Raw genomic sequence first — 20,739 nt, forward strand, 5'->3', positions numbered from 1 at the left:
ACCATCGACTATTTTAATATAACACCAGCACCAAATAATGGCGCCAATGCCATTCCAACCAATCAACAAATATAACTGGGGGGTGGAGGAATTTTTTTTTGGTGTAATCCACCTTTTTCCTAATAAGCTTATTTGAACAAAGAAGTCTTCTTTGCAATTGCCACCCTATATTATTATGGAGCACTGCATGCAATTAGTAATCAACACACATGCAGTACTGTAAATATTTCAACTGAGACTAATCAAGCAAAGCTAAGCTCCCAGATGTACCACGGATCATATGATGTTAATCTACTCATTCTCCACAAGAATTCTTCAGAGTACCATAACAAATGCAGCACATTGAGAGTGCCTAACATTACTAATAATGCAGTCAATGTTCTGCATTTGCCTAGATCTCAAAGTAAATCTAGATGTCCATTGAGCCTTACACCATGGCTGTAGCCTAGCAGGAGTTTCTCACAACATTTCAAAGTAGAAAGGTCAGGAGTTCAAGTCGCATAGGCGATAGAGACGAATAGAAAGTGTAGTTTCTTGCTAGATGAACAAAAAAAGATGATATATATATATATATGATACACGTATAAATAAATAAAAAGGTTTGTCTCCATACATATCCGAAACTTAACAAATTCATTATGAGGATAACTGTATAGTAATAGTAATGAAAGCTTTGCATATCATAAACTACAAACTTTCATTATAAAAAGTTCCTAATATATTTCTTTTTTTGTTACATTTCTATAGTTCACTCTTACCTTATCTTAAATAAATATTGCTTTTGTAGTTTAAACCCAAAATCAAATTATCAACAACCATTCCAACTCTAGCAACCACCAAGTATTTTTTACACAGTGTGAGAATGTACACTTAGTTGACGGTGATCAACATACTTCGCTAGAAGTATGTGTTGATATATAAGAGAACATGACTAGCATTAGCAACTATTTTACTCAAAAGGGTGAGGTTCTTGTTGGTAATCAAGATACCTTTACTAACAATGTATGCCGATATATGAGATTAAAAGAACAAAAAAAAAAAAAAAAAAAATATGCCAACCTCATGGTTTTGAGTCATGATCCAATGCCCATATGTTTAATTCTCCCTTTGAATTATAAAGGATATGCTTCCCCCAAAACAAATAAATAAATAGGACAAAATCTGCATAAATAAGGTTTTGAAACAATGCCAGCATAAAAAGGGCAAGATCAAATTAGGGTGAAGAGAAATGGGCACAATACTTTTTTCCAAATGGATATTCACATTGATTTCTCAATGATATATGGGAATGAAGGGGGTGAAGATTACTAAGTCAACTAGGTAAGAGTATAAGAAAGTAATACTCCTCACATTATGCAGACATCTAATGCAAGATTTCCAAAAATTAGAATTCCCGAAACACCATTACACTAATGTGAACAAAAACAAATGATTCAAATGGATAGGAACTCAAAGAAGAAATGACACAAGAGGCTGGGATTGTTAGGGATGAAAAGGTATCTGCATTTCATGAGAATGACATCTACTATAAATGTGACAAAGTTCTTACAACAAAGACTACACTTTTTTGGGGCTGCTTCAATCAATGTATAAATGTACCTTGACGAATTTGCAAACAGATAATATATATATTAGACAAACAGATTAAAAAGCACATGAAATGCACTTTTTAGAGATGTAATAACCAATAACAAATAGATCCGACATTACCTATATCGGATCTATTTTTGGGGCTGCTTCAATCAATAGATAAATGTACCTTGATGTATTTGCAAACAGATTATATATATATATCAAACAAACAGATTAAAAGCACATAACATGAACTTTTTAGAGATGTAATAACCAATAACAAATAGATCCAATATTACTTATATGCTTTCCTCTTGTAGAAAAATGGAAGGTTTTCTAAGAACAAAGGGAATTTAAATAAATAAAGCAACGATTTTTATTATTTTTTCAAAAAATAAACACATGTTTTTCTGAATACATATCGCCTAGAGTAGAAACAAAACAAGAACAAGAAATTGATAGATCTACCAGCAAAATTACATATACCCAATCTACATGTAAAGGGAATTGAAATTATTTGAATTCCATTATTATAAATTTAACAAGAACAAAGGGAGTTTAAATCAATAAACCAACTATTTTATATTATTTTTTTAAAAAAATAAACAATTCTGTCAATTTATAACGCTTAACGTATCATCCATCAGTAACAAAAACAAGAAATTGATAGATCCACCAGCAAAATTACATATACCCAATCTACACGTATAGAGAATCTTGAAATTGTTTGAATTCCATTATTAATTTCTACCAAAATGTCCGAATTGATCGAAAAACGACTACCTATTACCCAAATCATCCTCCTAGCAAACGCAAGGATCGGATCCTCAGATACGCGCAGCAACAGCAGGTGCGGCAGAGGCGGCGACATTGGAGGCAGCACCACCAAGGAAGGATAGGAATCCGGTGGCAGCTGGTTCTTGTTCGTCGAGGAACAGATCCTCCGGAACCCTAAAAGCGCCGTGAGCGCAAACAATGGCCATTCCAACCATGAGAGCGGAGATGAGAACTGATCCAACGCTGGTGAGGAAGATCACGACCACGGTCGACACGATCAAGACCCCTAGGGTTTCCCTCTCGGAGAATGCGCGGCCGAAGAGGACAAGGGGCGGATCGGAGGGGCGGAAGAGGTACATGAAGAGCCAGGCGGCGAGGAGGCCGAGGAGGAGGATGAGAGAGAGGGGGTTGGTGAGGAGAGAGACAGCGAGGACGACGGCGAGGAGAGAGAGGTAATTGACGCGGAAGTAGGAGTAGTTCTTGCGGATCCGGAGAGTGGCGTCGGAGAGGGATTCGGGTTTGGAGAAGGCGGAGCGGTCGACAAGTTCGTACCAGGGGCGGCGTTGGGAGAGGCCGTTGCGGACGGTTTCACTGATGTTGTTGATGAATGAGCGGAAGGCAGGGGTGGCAATCGGCGGCTGGGATTGGGCGGTGCCGCCGGAGACAGCGGAGGGGACGGTGATGGGTTGGGTATTGGAGATTGGGAGGACGGGAGGTGCAGAGGAGGCCATTGATTGATTTGTTGAATGATTGATTCTTTGGGGGTTTGAGAGAAGGAATTTAGGAGAGGTATGAACAAATTTAGAGAGAGAGAGATCTGGAGGAGGAGATTTAGCAGAGAAATAGTTAAGAGAGAGAAAGGGGAAGAGAGAGTTATAAACGGGTTTTTTTTTTTCTGCGATGCGTTTTGCTTCACTGTTACGCTACAGGGGTTTCGTCGGTGGATCTGACGGGTATGGGACACAATAACAGTCTCCTAAAGCAACCAAATGACATTTCGCCACGTCAAATTAGTTTCATTTTTTTTTTTTTTCCCGGAAGGTAATTAGTTTTACATTTCTCTTAACTAACATTAATCTTCTTTCTAAAGCAATGTGATAAATACAAGGGTTAATTGGAGTAACACCTCACTAGTTTTTGGTTAATATTACTCAGCTGTCAATGTAATTTTGGACAATGACACCGGAGCTTGTCAAATGACCTAAATGATTGTTGGCATTCTTCTCGATTCCGTTGTTGTGTTCCTTCAATTTCTACAAGTCAATTTCCATACACCATTGATCTTGATCACTACCGCCGGGGTCGGAAATCACCATGGAACTATCACCCATCAAATGACAGCGCCAAAATCTTCTCTTGTCGTTCGTCATCGTCGTCGACCACTAAGTCTCCATTGTCGGGATCTCATGGCCTTGCCGTGTGGCTAGGGTCTCCAAGAGCATCATATGATGATGGGGTGGAATTGGACGGTCCTTGGATACAACACACACACATTGGCTAGGAACCTTAACGAGTAAGAGTACAAGAGAATGTTAGTTTAATCTTTTATGTATTTGTTGACAAGTCAAAGGATTAAAGGATCATTTCATAACGTGTTAGAGGTTTGAAGGGGTGTCAATGTAAATTTTTTAAATCTAAAGGTGATGGGGGCAATATGCGCGTTGACCGATCGCCGAGTGAAATTCGTAAACAAAATTTTGTTACAAATAGCCTCTGTAAATGATAAACAGTCAATTTTGTTGAAATAAACAATACTAATAAATTTCTTTTCTTTTCTTTTTTTTTTCTTTTTTTTTTTTCGCCTTTGCAAAATTAGATTTTATTTTACCCTTTTTAAGATTATTTGAGAAGAGACCAAGAAGTTGCCTGATTATTATTATAAGGTGGTAGTGTGATTATTTTGGACAAACGCCTTCCCGAGTTACACGCTCAAATTGAGTAGCCAGCCTTCCCGAGTTACACGCTCAAATTGAGCAGCCAACTTTAACACGGTGTTACTAAAAGGGGAAGGTTCTTTCACATTGACACTCAAGAATGGTCAACTAGGTGATGTTTGATTTGCACCCAAGTAACCGTGTCTAAAGACTACAAGCAAACACACTTCGTCAAGGGTATTCTTCACACTTCAAAATAGAAAGTCGAAGGCCTCAAATTCTCGCCGAGAAATATAAGTGTGTGAGCCTGTTGCTAGGATAAAAAGTGAGTTTTTGTATAATAAAAATAATAATAATAATTAGATTACCATCTTCTTCGCCCAAATGCTTATAGTAAGGACTTGAAACCCCACACATTTTGGACGAACATAACATACCACTTGAAGTAAGCTTTTTGCATGAAACATCCCTGACTATGCATATATACTCATATTAGGGTGGGCACATGGAGTCTAGGCAAATGAGCAGTCCATATAAGGTTGGTTCCACATTGAAAGAATACAAGAAAATATGACTCTTGTCGAAAGGAACATATTACTCTGTGCATCAACAAAACTAACAAGTACCTCAAAAGAAAATAAATCTAAAGAATAGGTAGGAGCTTGACAAAACTACAAAGGCCCCCTTCACCTACCTCACCAACCTTGATAATCACAAGACAACCTCAGTAAGGACTAAGAAAGAAGAGGACCAGAATTGAAGAACAGCACAACTCAATTTCATCCATCACCAAGTTAGAACAACCTCTGAAAATGTAATCTCAAAACAGTTACCTATTCAAGTTAGGTCTGGTTACCTGATAGGACAGTCTTCTTCGTAACGGAAAACTTTGGAATACAAAATGCATGAGACTGCGGGGTAAGAATATGTAGAAGAAAGACACTCTAAACAGAGCTAGGATTTCACTTGTGATTAACGTAAACTTTCATCGGCGTAGAAAATGTAGGGAGGAATACTCGTATGCACACACGAAACTAAACAGATGGCAAACAGTTGAAAAATAACATAATTTTGTTCCCGGACCTCAAATGTGCTCCACAGGTATAACACTACATTGGCAAGTATAATGTAGACTATGTAGTTCAGTCCCAAAGTGCCCTACTTTCTGAATAAAAAAGTTCCTAGAAGAGCTCCTAGAGATTGATACAAGTCATTTATAAACAAACAAATAATTAAGAAAGGCATCTGATAGCATTCCACATAGTCTGGACCATAATAACACAAACTAAGAAAATATATGACATATTCCATTGTATTACCACAGCAACTGCAGTGGCCAATTATCATATGGTAAATTGCTTCCACCCATGGCATTCAGTTTATAAAAAGTTCAAGACAACACAGAAGGGAAAGCAGAATTTAGAAAGTGGACCCATTCCATCCGAAGTTGGAGCCCTGAACAAAAACATGAAGCCATCAGTGTCATCAGAACTCAGAAGTGGCAGCAAATTACATTAAAATACTCCAAATAAAGCCTAAAGCATGAAAGGATGAAGCAAATATACAAAGATACTTGAGAAATCAAAAAAATAATGAATGAAAAATACTTGAGATACGGATAAAAACAAAATCATGGTTTCAAAAGGTAAAGATTTATTTACATGATTTACTACTGGTGTAAAGCATGCAGACACTGTGCATATTCTTGCCTTTGATGCGCCTAAAAAAGGAAAATTGCAATAAGATTGACAATGACCCAACTCAGGGACAACTTATAAAGTTGAGAAGGGCTTGCCTTGGTGTCATAGAACTTCAGGAAGAATCGTGACTTTGGAACAGACAACTTGGTTTCAAGTATCGCAGATATTGCAGCACTCAGCTTCTTGTTTACGTCAGGGTTAAGTCCTCCAATGGACACCAATTCACCATAGGCTGCTGGCTGTTCAGTCCCACCAAACGAAATGGGTACTGATCCCTTCAGCACGATCATGACATACTGCATAAGAGCAAACAAAAAGTTGATTGTTTTTTAAAAAAATGAGTAAATTGAAGCTCATAATATCATGTTTCCCTTCAGCTTGTGACGGGGAAGGAAATAGGTAAAAAAAGATTGGAGTTCATTAAAAAATTCAAGTCAATATATTTGCAGCAGGAAAAAGAAAAACACAGTTTTAAATGTAAAACCAAGGATCTGTTTCACTGAACTAAATCACCAAAAAGATATTAGGATTTTTCGATTTTAGAAGATGTAATTCTGGTACAAAATTATTAGTGCATGCTTCGTCCTGTTTAACATATTTTGGGAACTGCAAAATTCCACAATGCTATTTATGGATAACAAATGCAATAGTAAGCAGACTAATATTAGCTTGCATATTATGAAAGAGACAAAGAGACCAACCAAAACTAACACAAAATGAAGCAATAAAAAATTAAGGGATAATTTCACTGACACCCCCTGAGGTTTGGCCAAATATCAGTCTCAAACATTTTTCGAAAATAACTATCACTTAAGTCCATTTTCACTTTTCCGTTACTGTCTCCATTAAAAGTATGGGAAAAGACATGTTTGCCCCTAATTGTTTAATTACATTTATTCCAAAATATTAGATAATGTAAATGACTTCTATACCCTTACATAGACATGGAGTTTCCGACAACCCACCACCGCACCACTGCCCAAGCCATTCAACAGACCCCAATTTCTGTCCAAGCCATTCAACAAACCCCAACTTCTAATTTGTATATATATATATATACCATGTCACCTCTCCTCCCTCCCTTGCCACCACCGGTGCCACCGGCACACAACTGGACCAATCAAAGTACCACTAGAGGACTGGAAGGAAGAAAAAGCGAGGTCATTAACCTCACACCGACCAATCGCTGCCCAAAAGCATTTGGGCCGTGGGCATACATGTACAACACTTGAATTCTATATACTCTTCTCTTTCCTCTCCTTCTCCCTCCCCACCACCACCTATTCCGACGACCTCCAAACCCAGTTATATAGACTTATATATATATAACCCAGAACGATGATTACACGAACCCAATTTCAACTATATATAGATATATATCCCAATTAACGAATATATTATTATCCCAATTCTTTTAGGACCACTGGAAAGCTTTGCTCTTCAACAACCCAACCATTTCTAAGTCACTGGTGCTTTCAAGCTAACCAACCCCTTGATCCAGAATATATTATTAACCCAATTTGAACAAATTATATTGCAATAACAATGATCAAAAGAATGATGAAAAAATATAAACCAACCCATTTATCATCAACCCATCAAAATCCTAATTAAAATCAAATATAAATATAAAATGACTTTATTTATTTCTGTATATGAAAAAGGAAAGGTAAACATGTCATTTGAATAGTCAAATTAAAGTCAAATGAGGGTAAACATGTGATTTTAATCATTAAAGAAACAATTTAGTGGGTCAAACCAAAGTCAAAGGATAAAAATGTCTTTTTACATGTAAAAAGTGGTCTGACACCAATGTCAACTAACTTTTGGGGTGTGAATAAAAAACGGAACAAACGTTTATAATGTGAGTGACGGTTATTTTCGAAAGATGTTTGAGACTGATATTTGGCCAAACCTCAGGGGGTGTCAGTGAAATTATTCCAAAAATTAAATTAGGGGACATCGCTTATAATGGAAATGAATGGGAAAGAGAATTCATGTAGCTGGCCCCATTCTATGGAATAAAGGCAAGGATGATGATAATTATGATAGGCCACAATTTTTTGTTCTTTCTTTTTGGTAGTGAAGTGAAGGTGGTGGGGGATAAGCTAAGAGTGAACAATGTTCACACAGGCTCAAGAGGACGACAGTAGTCCAGAAACTTAACAAAAGGGCAACATGAAGAATAAAAAAGAAGAACACAAAGGAAGAGCAATTTAAGAAAGACTGTCATTTAGCTTAGGAATGGTGTTCATCAAATTGGAGAAAGAAAAAATAAATAGCACGTCCAAGATGATAAACTTGGTTAGGCTTCAATAGAAAACTCCAGTTTTACTCTTTAAATAATGTGTCAAAACGAATTTAGGAAAAAAAAAAAAAAAATTTGTGCCAAAAGGAATTTAGAGAAAATAAATAAATAAATAAAATGACAAAAGGAACACCCATTTAGACCACTAAAACATCCACTCCTGTTGTGGACAGTATTAACCCAGACAAATTACTTCCAAATAGTTTACAGCAAGCACTAAACACGTGAACAACCAATACTTCCACCTATCTCAGGGTTGACAAAATACCAGCATCAATCAAACTTGAGGAGCAAAAATGGCATGTATTGCACAGAACTCAAAGAATCAAATGCATTTAACAAGTTCTCTGATAATCTTCAGTTATAAACAGCTAAATTGAACCCACGGAAGATGGGTGCATTGTCTTCGCTGAGCCATAATTTGACAGTGAAGTCACTGAAACCTCCTAGAACAGCTCTTAACAACAGCCAATTGCATCTTTAAACCACTGTTGTGAGATATAGGGCAAAATCAGCCTACTAAAGATCTTCATCACAACCTTACTGAACATTACTATAAAATTATCCCCATTCAAATTTGAGCAAAACATAGCCAAAGCTAGGTCACCATGTCCAAAAGCTAATATCCCCAATATATGATACGTTGTTGGGAACCCATAACCCACAAAAAGTGATCAAGCTTCGCATATCAGTCCCTTAGAATTGAGTTTTCAATTTTTTATATACTGAGTACTAAATTGGTGTTTGGTTAATACCTATAGCGCTTTTTAACACAAACAAATTGTATTGAAATTTGAGAAAAATATATGGATAAATAACAACAGAAAATTAAGATTCGCAGATTAACAAAGATTTACTAACAGGTGACAACAAATGTAGTCAAGCAAAAAGAGAATAACATATATGTGAGTGTATAAACAGAGAGAGAGAGTTTATACAGCCTCAGGTTTTCCGATGAGCTTGGCAACGGAAGAGGTTGCTTCAGAGAGGATGGAGGAGGTGTCAATGCCCTCCAGGCTCACGTTAGTGGACAGGTTCAAGCAAGGCATCTTCTTGCTATTGCTGGTCCGGACAAAAACTCAAAAACTTTTCTCCTCGGTCTCTCTCGCTCGTAGACTCGATTCAACAAATCAATCGATTTATCGTCATCCACCTGCAGTGTATATAATGTGCCAATGGATAGAGACCAAGTTAAGTACCGATAATGCCCTTCGGGTAAAATATCGAGAAGGCCCTTAGTGTTGGTTAGTTATTCACAATTTTCATACTAGAAATTATTAGATGGTTTTTAGCTGCCCATTCGTGGTAGATCAGTTAAATTTAATTCATATCATGTGATTAAAAAAATAATTAATAAATAAAAATTATTTAATAATTAATGAACTAATTTAATTCAGACTTCAAAATTTAAAAGATGACTCACAAAAACTTTGTAATTTTTTTATGTTTTTATTATTTACATGGAGGATTACAATTCAATACAAATAAAAATTATTTAATGATTAATAAATTAATTTAATTCAGACTTCAAAATTTAAAAGATGACTCACAAAAACTTTGTAATTTTTTTATGTTTTTATTATTTACATGGAGGATTACAATTCAATACAAATAAAAATTATTTAATAATTAATGAACTAATTTAATTCAGACTTCAAAATTTAAAAGATGACTCACAAAAACTTTGTAATTTTTTTATGTTTTTATTATTTACATGGAGGATTACAATGATATCTCTTCTAAAGTGTATTGTTTTTTTAATGTTTTTATTATTTATTACAATTCAATGATATCTCTTCTAAAGTGTTTTGTAATTCTAAAATTGTAACAAAAATATTACTCGATCACAGGGATTTGGTGATTTGGTCAACCTTGCTTGTGATTACGCAGTCTGTTCCCCCAGGCACCTTATTTCGTTTAACGAAGGGAATGGGTGGCTTTTTAGTAATTTCAGTTATGGAAACTGAGTCGGTCTTTCTTCTTCCTCTCTAAAGCGAACCCAGCCGTTGCAGAGCTAACTAAAACCCTAAACTTCATCGACAATGGAGGAACAAGTTCAAGCCAATTGCGAACACATCCTTAACCAAGCCGCCAATAATGTGTCCGAAAACACTCCCTCTCTCGTAGCCCTATCTTCAGCAAGATCACTAATCGTCAACCCTTCGACCTCCGAACACACCATCTCTTCAATTTTCGAAACCCTAGCTCGCTCTCTCCAACCCCCCCACCACAACCCCCTCTCTCTCCACCACACCCTCTCTCTCCTCTCCGACCTCGCCCTCCACCACCCCCACCTTTCTCACCGCATCTTCAACACCGTTCGCTCTTCCTCTCTCCTCTGCGAACACATTCCCACTCGCACCATTGCCCAAGCTCTCTCCGTTCTCATCTCAATCGCCGAGTCTGACCAAACCCTACTTCCTTCAATCAGTGAGGGTTTCTTTGTTTCTCTTTGCTTTCGGCCCTGCGTGTCTGTTCGGCATTGGTTGCTGTTGAACGCCGAGAGGTTGAATGTTCCGCCGCAGTTTTTGCTCACATTGTTTCTAGGGTTTACGAAGGATCCGTATCCGTATGTGAGGAGAGTTGCTTTGGATGGATTAGTTGGTTTGTGTAAGTCCATTCTTGTTGAGAACCATGGTTTGATTGAGGGATGTTATTGCCGTGCTGTTGAGCTTTTATCCGATACGGAGGATTGCGTAAGGTGTGCTGCAGTTTGCGTGGTGAGATGCGATTAGTAGTTGTATGATTTTTTCCATTTATTATGTGCATGTTTGCTAGAACTGTGAACTTATTACGTAACTCCATCATGGTCATGATTAGTACTTTAAGACACAATTTGGCACACATACAGTTGCACTTTGATTACTGTATTGGTCTAGCCATGGTTGGTATTATTTGAAACAAAAACTTAAGTGTTAAATTTTATTAAAAACGAATAAACTCATTTTGAATTCTATGTAAAACACACAAATTTTGAATCGTTTGCAAATTTTATTTATTTTTATTTTTAACTATAAAGTTTCTTGAGGGCATGGCGCAAAACTGAGTGTCATTAAAGCTAAACTACCACGATTTCAACTGCTAGAGCTTCATATACATTTATATATATATGTGCCTCAAATCCTTAATAATATGGTATCAAAGTTTGGTTCAAAAGGTCCAACTTATACTGTTCCCCGTTCTATATGTGTGTTTGCTTGTAGACTTTAGTCTGTTATCAAATTCCTCATGTGCGGGAGGGGTTTGCACGTGAGAAAAGTTGTTGGACTTCCTTAAAAATTTATGGGTCTGCTTAATTTGTAACTCAGAAAACAGTTCTCAAGAACTCCAAAAACATAAAACTGTTTTCAAAGAACTATAAAAGACACTTCTCTGAAAACCATGCAAACCCTAAGGTTTTGAACAATTGGAACTTTCTTTGCTAAAAAGTCACTTATTTTTGTGCTTATGTAGTAGTTTCCTTTGTATAAATAATTCTTTTCCCCCTTCCATTAAACAAATGGAGAAGGCCAAAGTTTAGGAAGATGTTCTATTTCATGTCATGCCGGGCATGTGCACAACTATGAGAGAAAATGCTCATGGGCTTTATTCACATTATGAATACAGGTTTCTGTGTGGGGACAATTGCTTGTGGCGTCCAGTCAAGACAAAAATAAGAGAGATTGGTCAGATGCATTGTTTCTCCAGGTATTATCTATACAGCAGCTCTTTACTTCTATACTTAATGTTAGAGGATGGAATTTTAATCAGTTTATGGAACAGTTTGCATTGATTTATTGATGATACTGCTGCTGTTATCTTTATAAATTTATGGTGAATAGAATTGTATGATATTGGTTCATGAGATTTCTTCTTGTTATAAATGATTTTGCATATAATAGAATGATGAATATTTTGTGATAGGGAGACAGGAAGAAACTATTTGTGATTTTCAATTTATTAACTTAAACAACAATATGTTTTTTAGGGTGCCTAAATCCTGCCCTAGACATCGAAACATGGTCCCCTGGATCTTTTTTTAACCACCTTAAAGGTCTCATGGGGTAAGGCAAGGCAAGGCAAGGCAAGTCGCCATCATAAGTGACTATTTTCCCTTTGGTCATGTAAATTAAGAGTTTTGCTGATCGAAAGAGAGATGCGCAATGCACTTCTTTGTGCGAGTGATGACACTTTTTTTTTTCTTTTTCCGGTAAATAGTGATGAGACTATTGTGTACTCTTAACATTCACATTTTATATTAAAAGAATTTAGCAAGTGAACACTACTGTCTAACTATGTGGCACAAGTATCTGACGGTACTAAAGAATACAATTAAAGGGTAAAGAATTTGACTTTAAGTGAGGCACGCCTTTAATGAGCCTAGTGATTTGTGAGTTTCACTTTAAGGCATGTGTCTTTAGAAAGTTGCCTCGCCTAGGCATCAGCCAGACGTGATTCTCGCCCTTGATGCGCCTGGCGCCTAGTCTCGCCTTTAGTAACTATGCCTCACACATAACTCCCCTAAATCTCATACATTTATTTTTTATTTCATCCCATTTAAATGTTTGAGTAATGTATGGTTTTGCTAATCGGATTTGGCCAAGTTTTGTCTAGGAGAACAAGGAAATCATCAAGCTAACCCTACATCAGGCACATGGTAGGATGTCCTCTTCCTGTCATCTTGTTGCAACAATAGACATCAATATCTAATAACTGCATAGAATCATTGCCCTGACATCTCATCTCTTTGTTTCACATATTCTTGCAGCTCTGTTCTATGGTAAGAGACATGAGTTTGGAGGTCAGGGTCAAAGCTTTCGATGCCCTTGGGCTGATAGAAATGGTGTCTGAAAATATTCTGTTACAAACCCTATCTAAGAAAGTCCTAGCAATAACGAAAGAGAATAAAGATCTTAGACAGTACTCTGCGAAGCTGTTTGAATTACCGTTATCCAGTGCTGCTGGAGCTTTCATACATGGGCTGGAGGATGAATTCTATGAGGTAACTTCTAAGAACTTTGTTGTTCCGTAACTTCTGCTTGATCTTATATCTTTTTGAGATGGCAGTATGTCTTCTCCTAGCTTCATGTACAACTAAACTTTATCAACACCCTGCAAGTAGATTGGAGGACTAATTTGGTAGGTTTTGCCTCATGTTCACCATCATAATCTTTTTTTAACTTCCTTCTCTCTCTACTGGTCTCAAAACCTTGACCTAGGACTTGAGAATTAAGACCCTAAGCCACTAGGACAAAGGTAGACCAGTCACTGGACTCACTATCATAATCTTTCATTCAGATCTATATTAAACAACTGCATGACACACGTTGAATAGATATAATAAGTACGGTTTATGCATATAGAATGATTGTTTGGGATTACACTTACCTTATTTTTTATGGTTCAACGCAATTTGCTGCAAGTTTTAAAATTTTAAGATTATGATATTGTCTGCTTTTATGAAGGTACGAAGGTCAGCCTGTCATTCCTTGCGAACACTCACCATCCTTTCTGCCGATTTTGCTGGTGAAGCCTTAAATATAGTAATTGATGTGCTTAATGATGATTCATTAGCTGTCCGTGCAGAAGCATTGGAAACAATGCATCATATGGCAATTTATAACCTCTTGAAGGTGCAAGAAACACACATGCCCATGGTAAGTTTCTGATCTATCTTAAAATCACTGAACATATATCAATTTTGATTGTGGATGGGTTCGTTCTACTTTTATCAGTGCTAGATGTGTTCTCTCAGACAATTGGGATGGATCAAACCATTATAATGTTCCCTCCTAATAGATCAGATTTCTTAGTGTTCCAGTCCATTCTGAGATTTCTTAGTGTTCCACTGAGCTTGATGGATCTCGGTGTTATAATTTATTTATCAAGGCCAGTTAAATTTGGTTTGATATCTAGAAGTCGTTACTCTTGGACTTGCTTTAAAGAAGTTGCTTCTATTATTTTAAATGTTGAAACCATGAGGCACCTTTTGCAACATTGTCCCAAGGGCTTCCTTCCCCAACCTTTGTCCCAATTATTCTTAACCCTTTATTCTTCCTTCAATGTAACCTGTTCATGGTAATATCATTTAGTTTTTTTTTCTTTGGAACAATGTTGACCCAATGATATTTTAAAATTAAGACATGTAATTTTGCTTTTCAAACCATTTTCCACTTTGAAAGAAGTGACTTGCGTACATATTTTTCTAATGTTCCATCATTGTTTAATTTTGCAGTTCCTTGGCACTTTATTTGACAATAATGCCTTAGTAAGATCTGCAGTACGGAGAGTACTTCGATCAATGAAGCTACAAGATTTAGCGATTTTTAAATTATCTGTTTATGGCCTTCTAGAGAATTTGGAAATGTATCCACAGGTCCGTGTCTTTTACCTTAATTTTTTCTTGTTTTGCAAACTCATTGGATGCTTTTTTTATTAAATTAATTGGAGTCATATTTGGAACTATTATTAGTATTAGAATTTTGTTTTTTAATTTATACTTGTCTTCAATTGAAACTGCAATGGCTACTCAATAGGTTGGCCCCACTTGGAACTCCTCATTATGGTGTGTGGAAGAGGAACAGTTTTATGCCATGCTGTACGTTTTAGATGCAGTAGGATAGTTGTAGCTTTGTATAAATGACAGATGGAATATGGTGGGTAGGGCTGCAAATGAGCCAAGCCGAGCCGGCTTGTTCGGGCTCGGCTCGCCAAGGTCAAAAGGGTGCTCGGGCTCAGGCAGGCTTGGCTAAGCCAAGCTTGAGCTCAGCTCGCCAATATTTGAACGAGCTCAGGCTCTGCTCGGCTCAAGCTTTGTATTGTAGGAAATCATCCTCCATCTCCACCATCAGTCCATATTCGTCATCAAATCAGTCCATCTTCATCCTCTCATAACTCCGTCAAAAGAAGAAAAAATAAAAATGACTACCAAGAGACAACATGATTGTGAAAGAGAGAGAACATAGTTAAGAGGGTGAGAAAATGGCTGAGAGAGGGAGGGAGTAATAACCTTGCAGTTGTTGTTGGAGTAAGATTGTCGCATCAGTCGCCATTGAGTAGCTGCCGTTGTTGGATCTGCGATGGATTTTGAGAGGTTTCCTGTGGCTGCCGTCTACAATAAGAGTTTGGGTTTCTATGGTTTCTATTTTTTTCTAATAGTTTTAGTTATAACATATATAGTAAAGTGTAATCCAACGGTTGTGATAAATGGATGGGTTAGTGGGCTTGTGGAATGGATATAGGACTGGTTTATAAACACCAAACAACTACATGGACCTTTAAAAACTCACAAGTTTTGGGGCTAAAATTTAATAGCAAAATTTGAAATATAGGCCCTTTAACTAAACGAGCATGTTCGCGAGCTTGGCGAGCCGAGCTCACAATTGTTCAAGCTTGGCTCGTTTAATAAACGAGCCTGAAATACGAGCTCGAGCTCGGCTTGTTTACTAAACGAATAAGCCCGAGCAAAGATCTTAACAAGCCGAGCCCAAGGAACAGCTCGGTTCATTTGCAGCCCTAAATGGTGGGGATATTCTACTCATAAGAGTGGTACATACTTATAAATGACAATGAAATCAGTATTAATGAAGTGTACAAGTTATCCGTATGGCGCGGAAGTTCAACTATGATGAAATGAATCAGATAGAAACATTTTTGTAAATGACAATGAAAACAGCCCTAAATGGTGGGGATATTCTACTCATAGGAGTGGTTTTCATGTACTTATAAATGACAATGAAATCAGTATTAATGAAGTGTACAAGTTAACCATATGGCGCGGAAGTTCAACTATGATGAAATGAATCGGATAGAAACATTTTACTAAATGACAATGAAAACATTTTACAACCTTGTTACTTGGATCTCTTGATTTCTTATGGCACTTTTCTGATATTCTCTCTTAAAAGGAAAGCTAAGGAGAGAATAAGGAAGATACCGTGGATCACTAAATTGTGTTTAGGAATGGAAGCATTTCATGTTATAGAAAACATATACCATAAAAGGGATTGCCAGGATATTTGTGTTTTCTAGTAACTATGAACTGGTCGTTTTCAGCCTTACTATTATTTATAGGTCTTGTAATAAGTTAGCTAAGTGTTAATTTTGGTTCTCTTGTCAGGATGAAGCCGATGTATTTTCTGTTTTGTTTAGTACTGGTAGACATCATGGTAGCTTTGCTGTCAGCATTATAGAGGAGGTTTATGATGAGGTTAGTATGCTTCCGCTAATGCTATCTCTGGATCTATTTGTGTGATGCTTAGATTGACACTTCATATTTTACTCTTTTTTTTGGCTGGATGTGAATATCAAATCCTCGATTAGCTTCTCCTATGGCCTTTTTAATGCCCCAATAAAATTTGAAAAAAAGATTTTGTTCAAGTGTTGTCACCTTTATGAAAGTATTTAATCTGTAGGTCTAATTTCCTGTTAATATTAGATTTGAGTTAACAACTAGTTGCATGCTTAATAAGACTAAATATATTAATAAGGTTAATGTTTGTCTTGGACATGAGGTAAACAGGTTTCCTTCAGCTACATGACCTGCTGCTTGAGCCGTTAGAATTACTTTAGTGGATGTTAATGTAGCCTTCCTTGCACTAGCCTACATCTTTCCTCCTTTTTGTCTTTTGTGGATTAAGGAAAGAAGGTGGGGTTGGTTATACAAGTTTGGTTTAGTAAGGGAAATCAAATCTGTGCACGACAATATATGAAGTAGTATTGCAAAAGAGTATGGTCAAATTCATGTGACAGCAATCAAGCATATGTAGTATATTATGTATAGTATATCTCTTCGCTGAATAAAATATATATTTGATTAATAATAAAATCAATTGTGAGAACATTCTGTTTAGCTACTTGTGGAGGAAACCATGAACTATTTAGTTTTAGTCTTCCCTACTGATCTCTTTAAGTTCTTGTCTGTGTAAGAATGCTAGAATGTGTGCAACAAGTTTAAGACCTTTTCATGTTTCCTTTTGTCCCCTTTCATATCAGGTTATTACACTGATGCATATCAGATTAACTGACATGATTTCTGTTCTCTTTTTTCCTTTGTGTATATGTTTCAGATAGGGCCTTCTTGTGAAGGCAAGTTAGGATTTGATAGTGCAAGAGTAGCTGCATTGCTAGTTCTGGGCATCTCCGTTCCACTCTCGAGTGATCAGCATATTTGCAGTATTCCACCTATACTATTTTCTTATGCAGTTACACTGTTAGGGAGGATCTCTCGTGCTTTATGTGATGTTGTGGACCAGAATACCCTTTTGGCTTATTTGTCTCATTGCAGTAGAAGCAAAGATTTTTCTGCTGCAGAATTTTACTTCAAAGAGGAAGAGCCATTCTTGCATGTGGTTGAAAGTGGTGTTGGTAATAATACCGATGCTGCAATAGTTAGTCCTGCTGGGATTCATTTGCAGCAATTAGGGGAAGGGGCCTCAGAAATTCATTATTGGAAAACATGGAAACCAAGAAATATAGCAACTTCACCTGTAGATTACCAGTTGGAAAATCATGAAGTAACAAAGTCTGTGAAGTTTATCTTTTCAAAGGTCGAAGATCTGTGGCAGTTGATACAATTTGGATACACTGATGAAGTACTAAAGATGTTGAGGTTGCAATAAATTATTTCTGTATCCTCTACATAACTTCTTTTGGCTTTACTTTAGGTTAGGGCTTACATTTTGCATAGTCCTTGTAGTGTCCTTGATCTGAAAAAAAATCATTTTATCCTGCTTATTTCCCCACTAAATTTGCAGTCAATTGGTTTCAATGAAGAAAAATACAAGTACCGAACTTCTCTCTAGATGAAAATATATGCATCTATGTTTTTGCTTCAGGCCCATGGTCAAAAGTTCGGCCATTTGTGGTATGAGTGACATCTACCACAGCAGAGACCATGATGGCCAAACATATAAACCTCATTCTATAACCTAAGCATCAAATATTTAAATTTCTCTATTTATTCTATATGTTATGATATGTAATCATTGTTCCACCCTTCTTTTCACTTTTGAGGTGCCTTTGGTGGGCCTTATATTTCATGCCGCTTTCTATAATGTGCATCTATTATATGGACAGATTTGCTACATGTTTCTGTTTTGCTAATTGTTCTGATTCTATGGCACATGCGATGCAGGAGTTGGAAGGAGGAGTTGGCCACATTTACCGTTGGCCCATTTGCCAGCGCAGTATTTTTTACATTACAATATCTACGGTTCATGAAACAGCTTGCGAGGACATGGGTGCACTTTGTGTTTCCAAGAAAGCACTGCTCCCATGGAATAGGAGATTTGGCCCTTGTTTTGGCAAAACTAGACAGGAGCCTTAAAGAAATGAAGTATAGGTTCATTGGGTTGAGTAAAGAAGAGGAGTTGCATGTGTTGGAACTGATACTTCTATATTGTACACTGAGACTATCTAGTGTTGAAGCCTGCTTCAATGGTACTGCTTTGAAGAAACTGTATTCTACAATTTCGCAGGTAGAATTTCTCCATGGAGAAGGATCTGTCGAACCTTCCAATTTTGTGATTGAGCTCAAGAAATTGTTGTGTGATTTTGGTACCCTTACCGATGGGTCTTCCCACAGTCCACTTCTGTTTCAGAAGTTAGCTGGGGTTTTTTCTCTGAATCAGTTTGTGTTATGTGGAAAATTCAAGCATATAAAGGCAGAATTGAATATTCATGATAATGACATTGAAAATCCATTTCCTTTCATTTCAGGACTACCCGTTGGCATACCTTTAGAGATCACTTTGTATAATATATTGAGTGAGAATCGGTTGTGGTTGAGAATGACTGTGTGTGAGGAGTTAACTGAATTTACTTTTCTGGATTTGGACCAATTTGGAGGTTGTGATAAAATCAGGAAATTTACATATGTTGCGCCCTTCTACAAAACCCCGAAAGTAAGTTCTTTTGCTTTGAGAGTTTGTGTAGGTTTGGAATGCTCATCCGAGGATGATGTGGGTTTGTTTAATGGCTGTTGGGGGCCAAAATGTGAGCTGACGTATCTTTGCAAGGAAAAAGAAGTCTATCTTTCTGTGGCTGTTAAATAGTAAGTGTCACTTTTATGTTGCTTGGATAGACAGAGTGCAATGAAAAGAAACACGTGCTTTTACCACTTAAATGAAGGGTGATAAAACCATGTTTTATCCTGAGAGGGGGTCTATATCAGCCAATAATGGCTTCTTGGACTAAAAATATTCTTGCTTTGTGTATGGGCAACAGAGAGGAATTTTTAGTGATGACTGATATTATTTCGTCAGTTGGAGTTCAAGTTGCCAGTTGGAGTTCAAGTTGCCGGTTCTTTCTTTCCAGAATGATGATGTTTAAAAAATAAGCGCAGCAGTAACTTCTCATTGTCTGAAAATTGTCGTTCGCAAAGTTTTAGTGAGACCTTGAAGGGCTTGGAGACTTTTGCATCAATTGCATATCTGCTGTTTAATTCTTCAATGGGTAAGTGTAGGGGACAATTATTACTTTTTCGGAGTGTTTTAATTAATTTGATATTATGTGGTCCCTGCATTTTCATATTGGTAGGTTGGCTCACCCCAAAGGTTAGAACAGCATTGCAGCAGCTTCTTGTGAGGAACTGACATAAAATTTATTTATTTATTTATTCTTCATTCTCCACAATCCATTCAGAAGTGCTCAGTTTATTTCTTAAAATTGTAGTGTTGAAATTTATTTGATTTGATGTCATCTACTAATTTCTTTTTATGATGGTGCTGTGTTTTAAAGGACGCTGAAAAAGTCTTGCCACATAAGCAGAAGTCTTGTGCTACACAACTTATTTGTATTCACGTCATCATATAGCAGAAGCATCTGTTATGATTTTTGTGATCAAGAATGTTGCTTGGGCCTCCAGATTGGCTGCATTCTGGGTTCAGACTTGGTTTATATTGTTTTTACCTCCCAAGCTTGATCTCTGTGCTATGGAGATCAGCTGATAGAGCCGATAAACTGGTGGTTATCATGTTATGGTAGATTCATTGCCAAAACCCTTTTTGGTAACAGCTCCTGAGCATCTTGCATTCTTTTTGTCTTTTCTTTTTTTCCTTTCTTGCCTACCAAAAGTCGAACTCCCTACCAAAAAGCCGAAGAGCCCAGAAGAGGACCAGTTCATCTTGCATTTTAAGATCAGATGAGTTCTGTTTTTCTTTTTGTTCTACTTGTACAGCCTCATTTTGGGCAAGCTAAAGGAACAAAAAATGTATGATATAATTCTTGCATAAACAATATTTTTTATTAATTTATTTTTATAGTTGTATAAAATTCAATAAATCTTGGAGAAGCCCATCTTCAGGGCAGAAAGCTTGCATTTGCAGTCTCTCAGATTCATATACTGCTATTATTACTTGTAAAACTGTTTGCTAAAACCTTGGTAACATTGTTTTCACCTGGGAGTTTTCTGTCAATAAATGAATCATTTAATAGAACGCCATAAAGTAGGCATTTTTTTAATTGAAAGAGGGGGGCCAATGAAGGAAATGAGCATTAATTTCATCAAAAAAGCAAGAAAAGAATAAAA

The 20,739-nt window shown here is 36.9% G+C and overlaps 3 protein-coding genes across 8 annotated transcripts; 1 reads left to right on the top strand and 2 right to left on the bottom strand.

The window, feature by feature from the left end:
- Positions 1-2,129: 2,129 nt before the first annotated feature.
- Positions 2,130-3,266, bottom strand: LOC132313366 (PRA1 family protein B4-like). Its single transcript, XM_059812095.1, has one exon. The coding sequence runs from the start codon at positions 3,078-3,080 to the stop codon at positions 2,400-2,402; it is 681 nt and encodes a 226-aa protein (XP_059668078.1). The 5' UTR covers positions 3,081-3,266; the 3' UTR covers positions 2,130-2,399.
- Positions 3,267-5,436: 2,170 nt separating this feature from the next.
- Positions 5,437-9,378, bottom strand: LOC132313367 (uncharacterized). The gene is made up of 3 exons (XM_059812096.1): positions 9,170-9,378; positions 6,019-6,219; positions 5,437-5,678 (listed from the first exon to the last, which is right to left on the bottom strand). The coding sequence occupies exons 1-3, from the start codon at positions 9,278-9,280 to the stop codon at positions 5,643-5,645; spliced, it is 348 nt and encodes a 115-aa protein (XP_059668079.1). The 5' UTR covers positions 9,281-9,378; the 3' UTR covers positions 5,437-5,642.
- A 752-nt stretch (positions 9,379-10,130) lies between these two features.
- LOC132313368 (protein SIEL) lies at positions 10,131-20,739 on the top strand. Of its 6 annotated transcripts, none has more exons than XM_059812099.1 (9): positions 10,131-10,951; positions 11,838-11,918; positions 12,979-13,212; positions 13,676-13,867; positions 14,446-14,586; positions 16,330-16,419; positions 17,279-17,820; positions 18,346-18,688; positions 19,950-20,739. In XM_059812099.1, the coding sequence occupies exons 1-9, from the start codon at positions 10,274-10,276 to the stop codon at positions 20,022-20,024; spliced, it is 2,376 nt and encodes a 791-aa protein (XP_059668082.1). In that variant the 5' UTR covers positions 10,131-10,273; the 3' UTR covers positions 20,025-20,739. The 6 variants fall into 6 exon arrangements, 4 of the variants coding, with proteins under 4 accessions (XP_059668082.1, XP_059668083.1, XP_059668081.1 ...); XM_059812100.1 differs by lacking the exon at positions 19,950-20,739 and adding an exon at positions 18,930-19,101; XR_009483419.1 differs by having other exon boundaries at positions 10,133-10,951; positions 18,346-19,792.

This window comes from Cornus florida, unplaced genomic scaffold, assembly GCF_030987335.1.
Source record: "Cornus florida cultivar Cherokee Brave unplaced genomic scaffold, ASM3098733v1 CherokeeBrave_3.0.0_Hap2_Chr06, whole genome shotgun sequence".
In the NCBI taxonomy this organism is placed as follows: Eukaryota; Viridiplantae; Streptophyta; class Magnoliopsida; order Cornales; family Cornaceae; genus Cornus; species Cornus florida.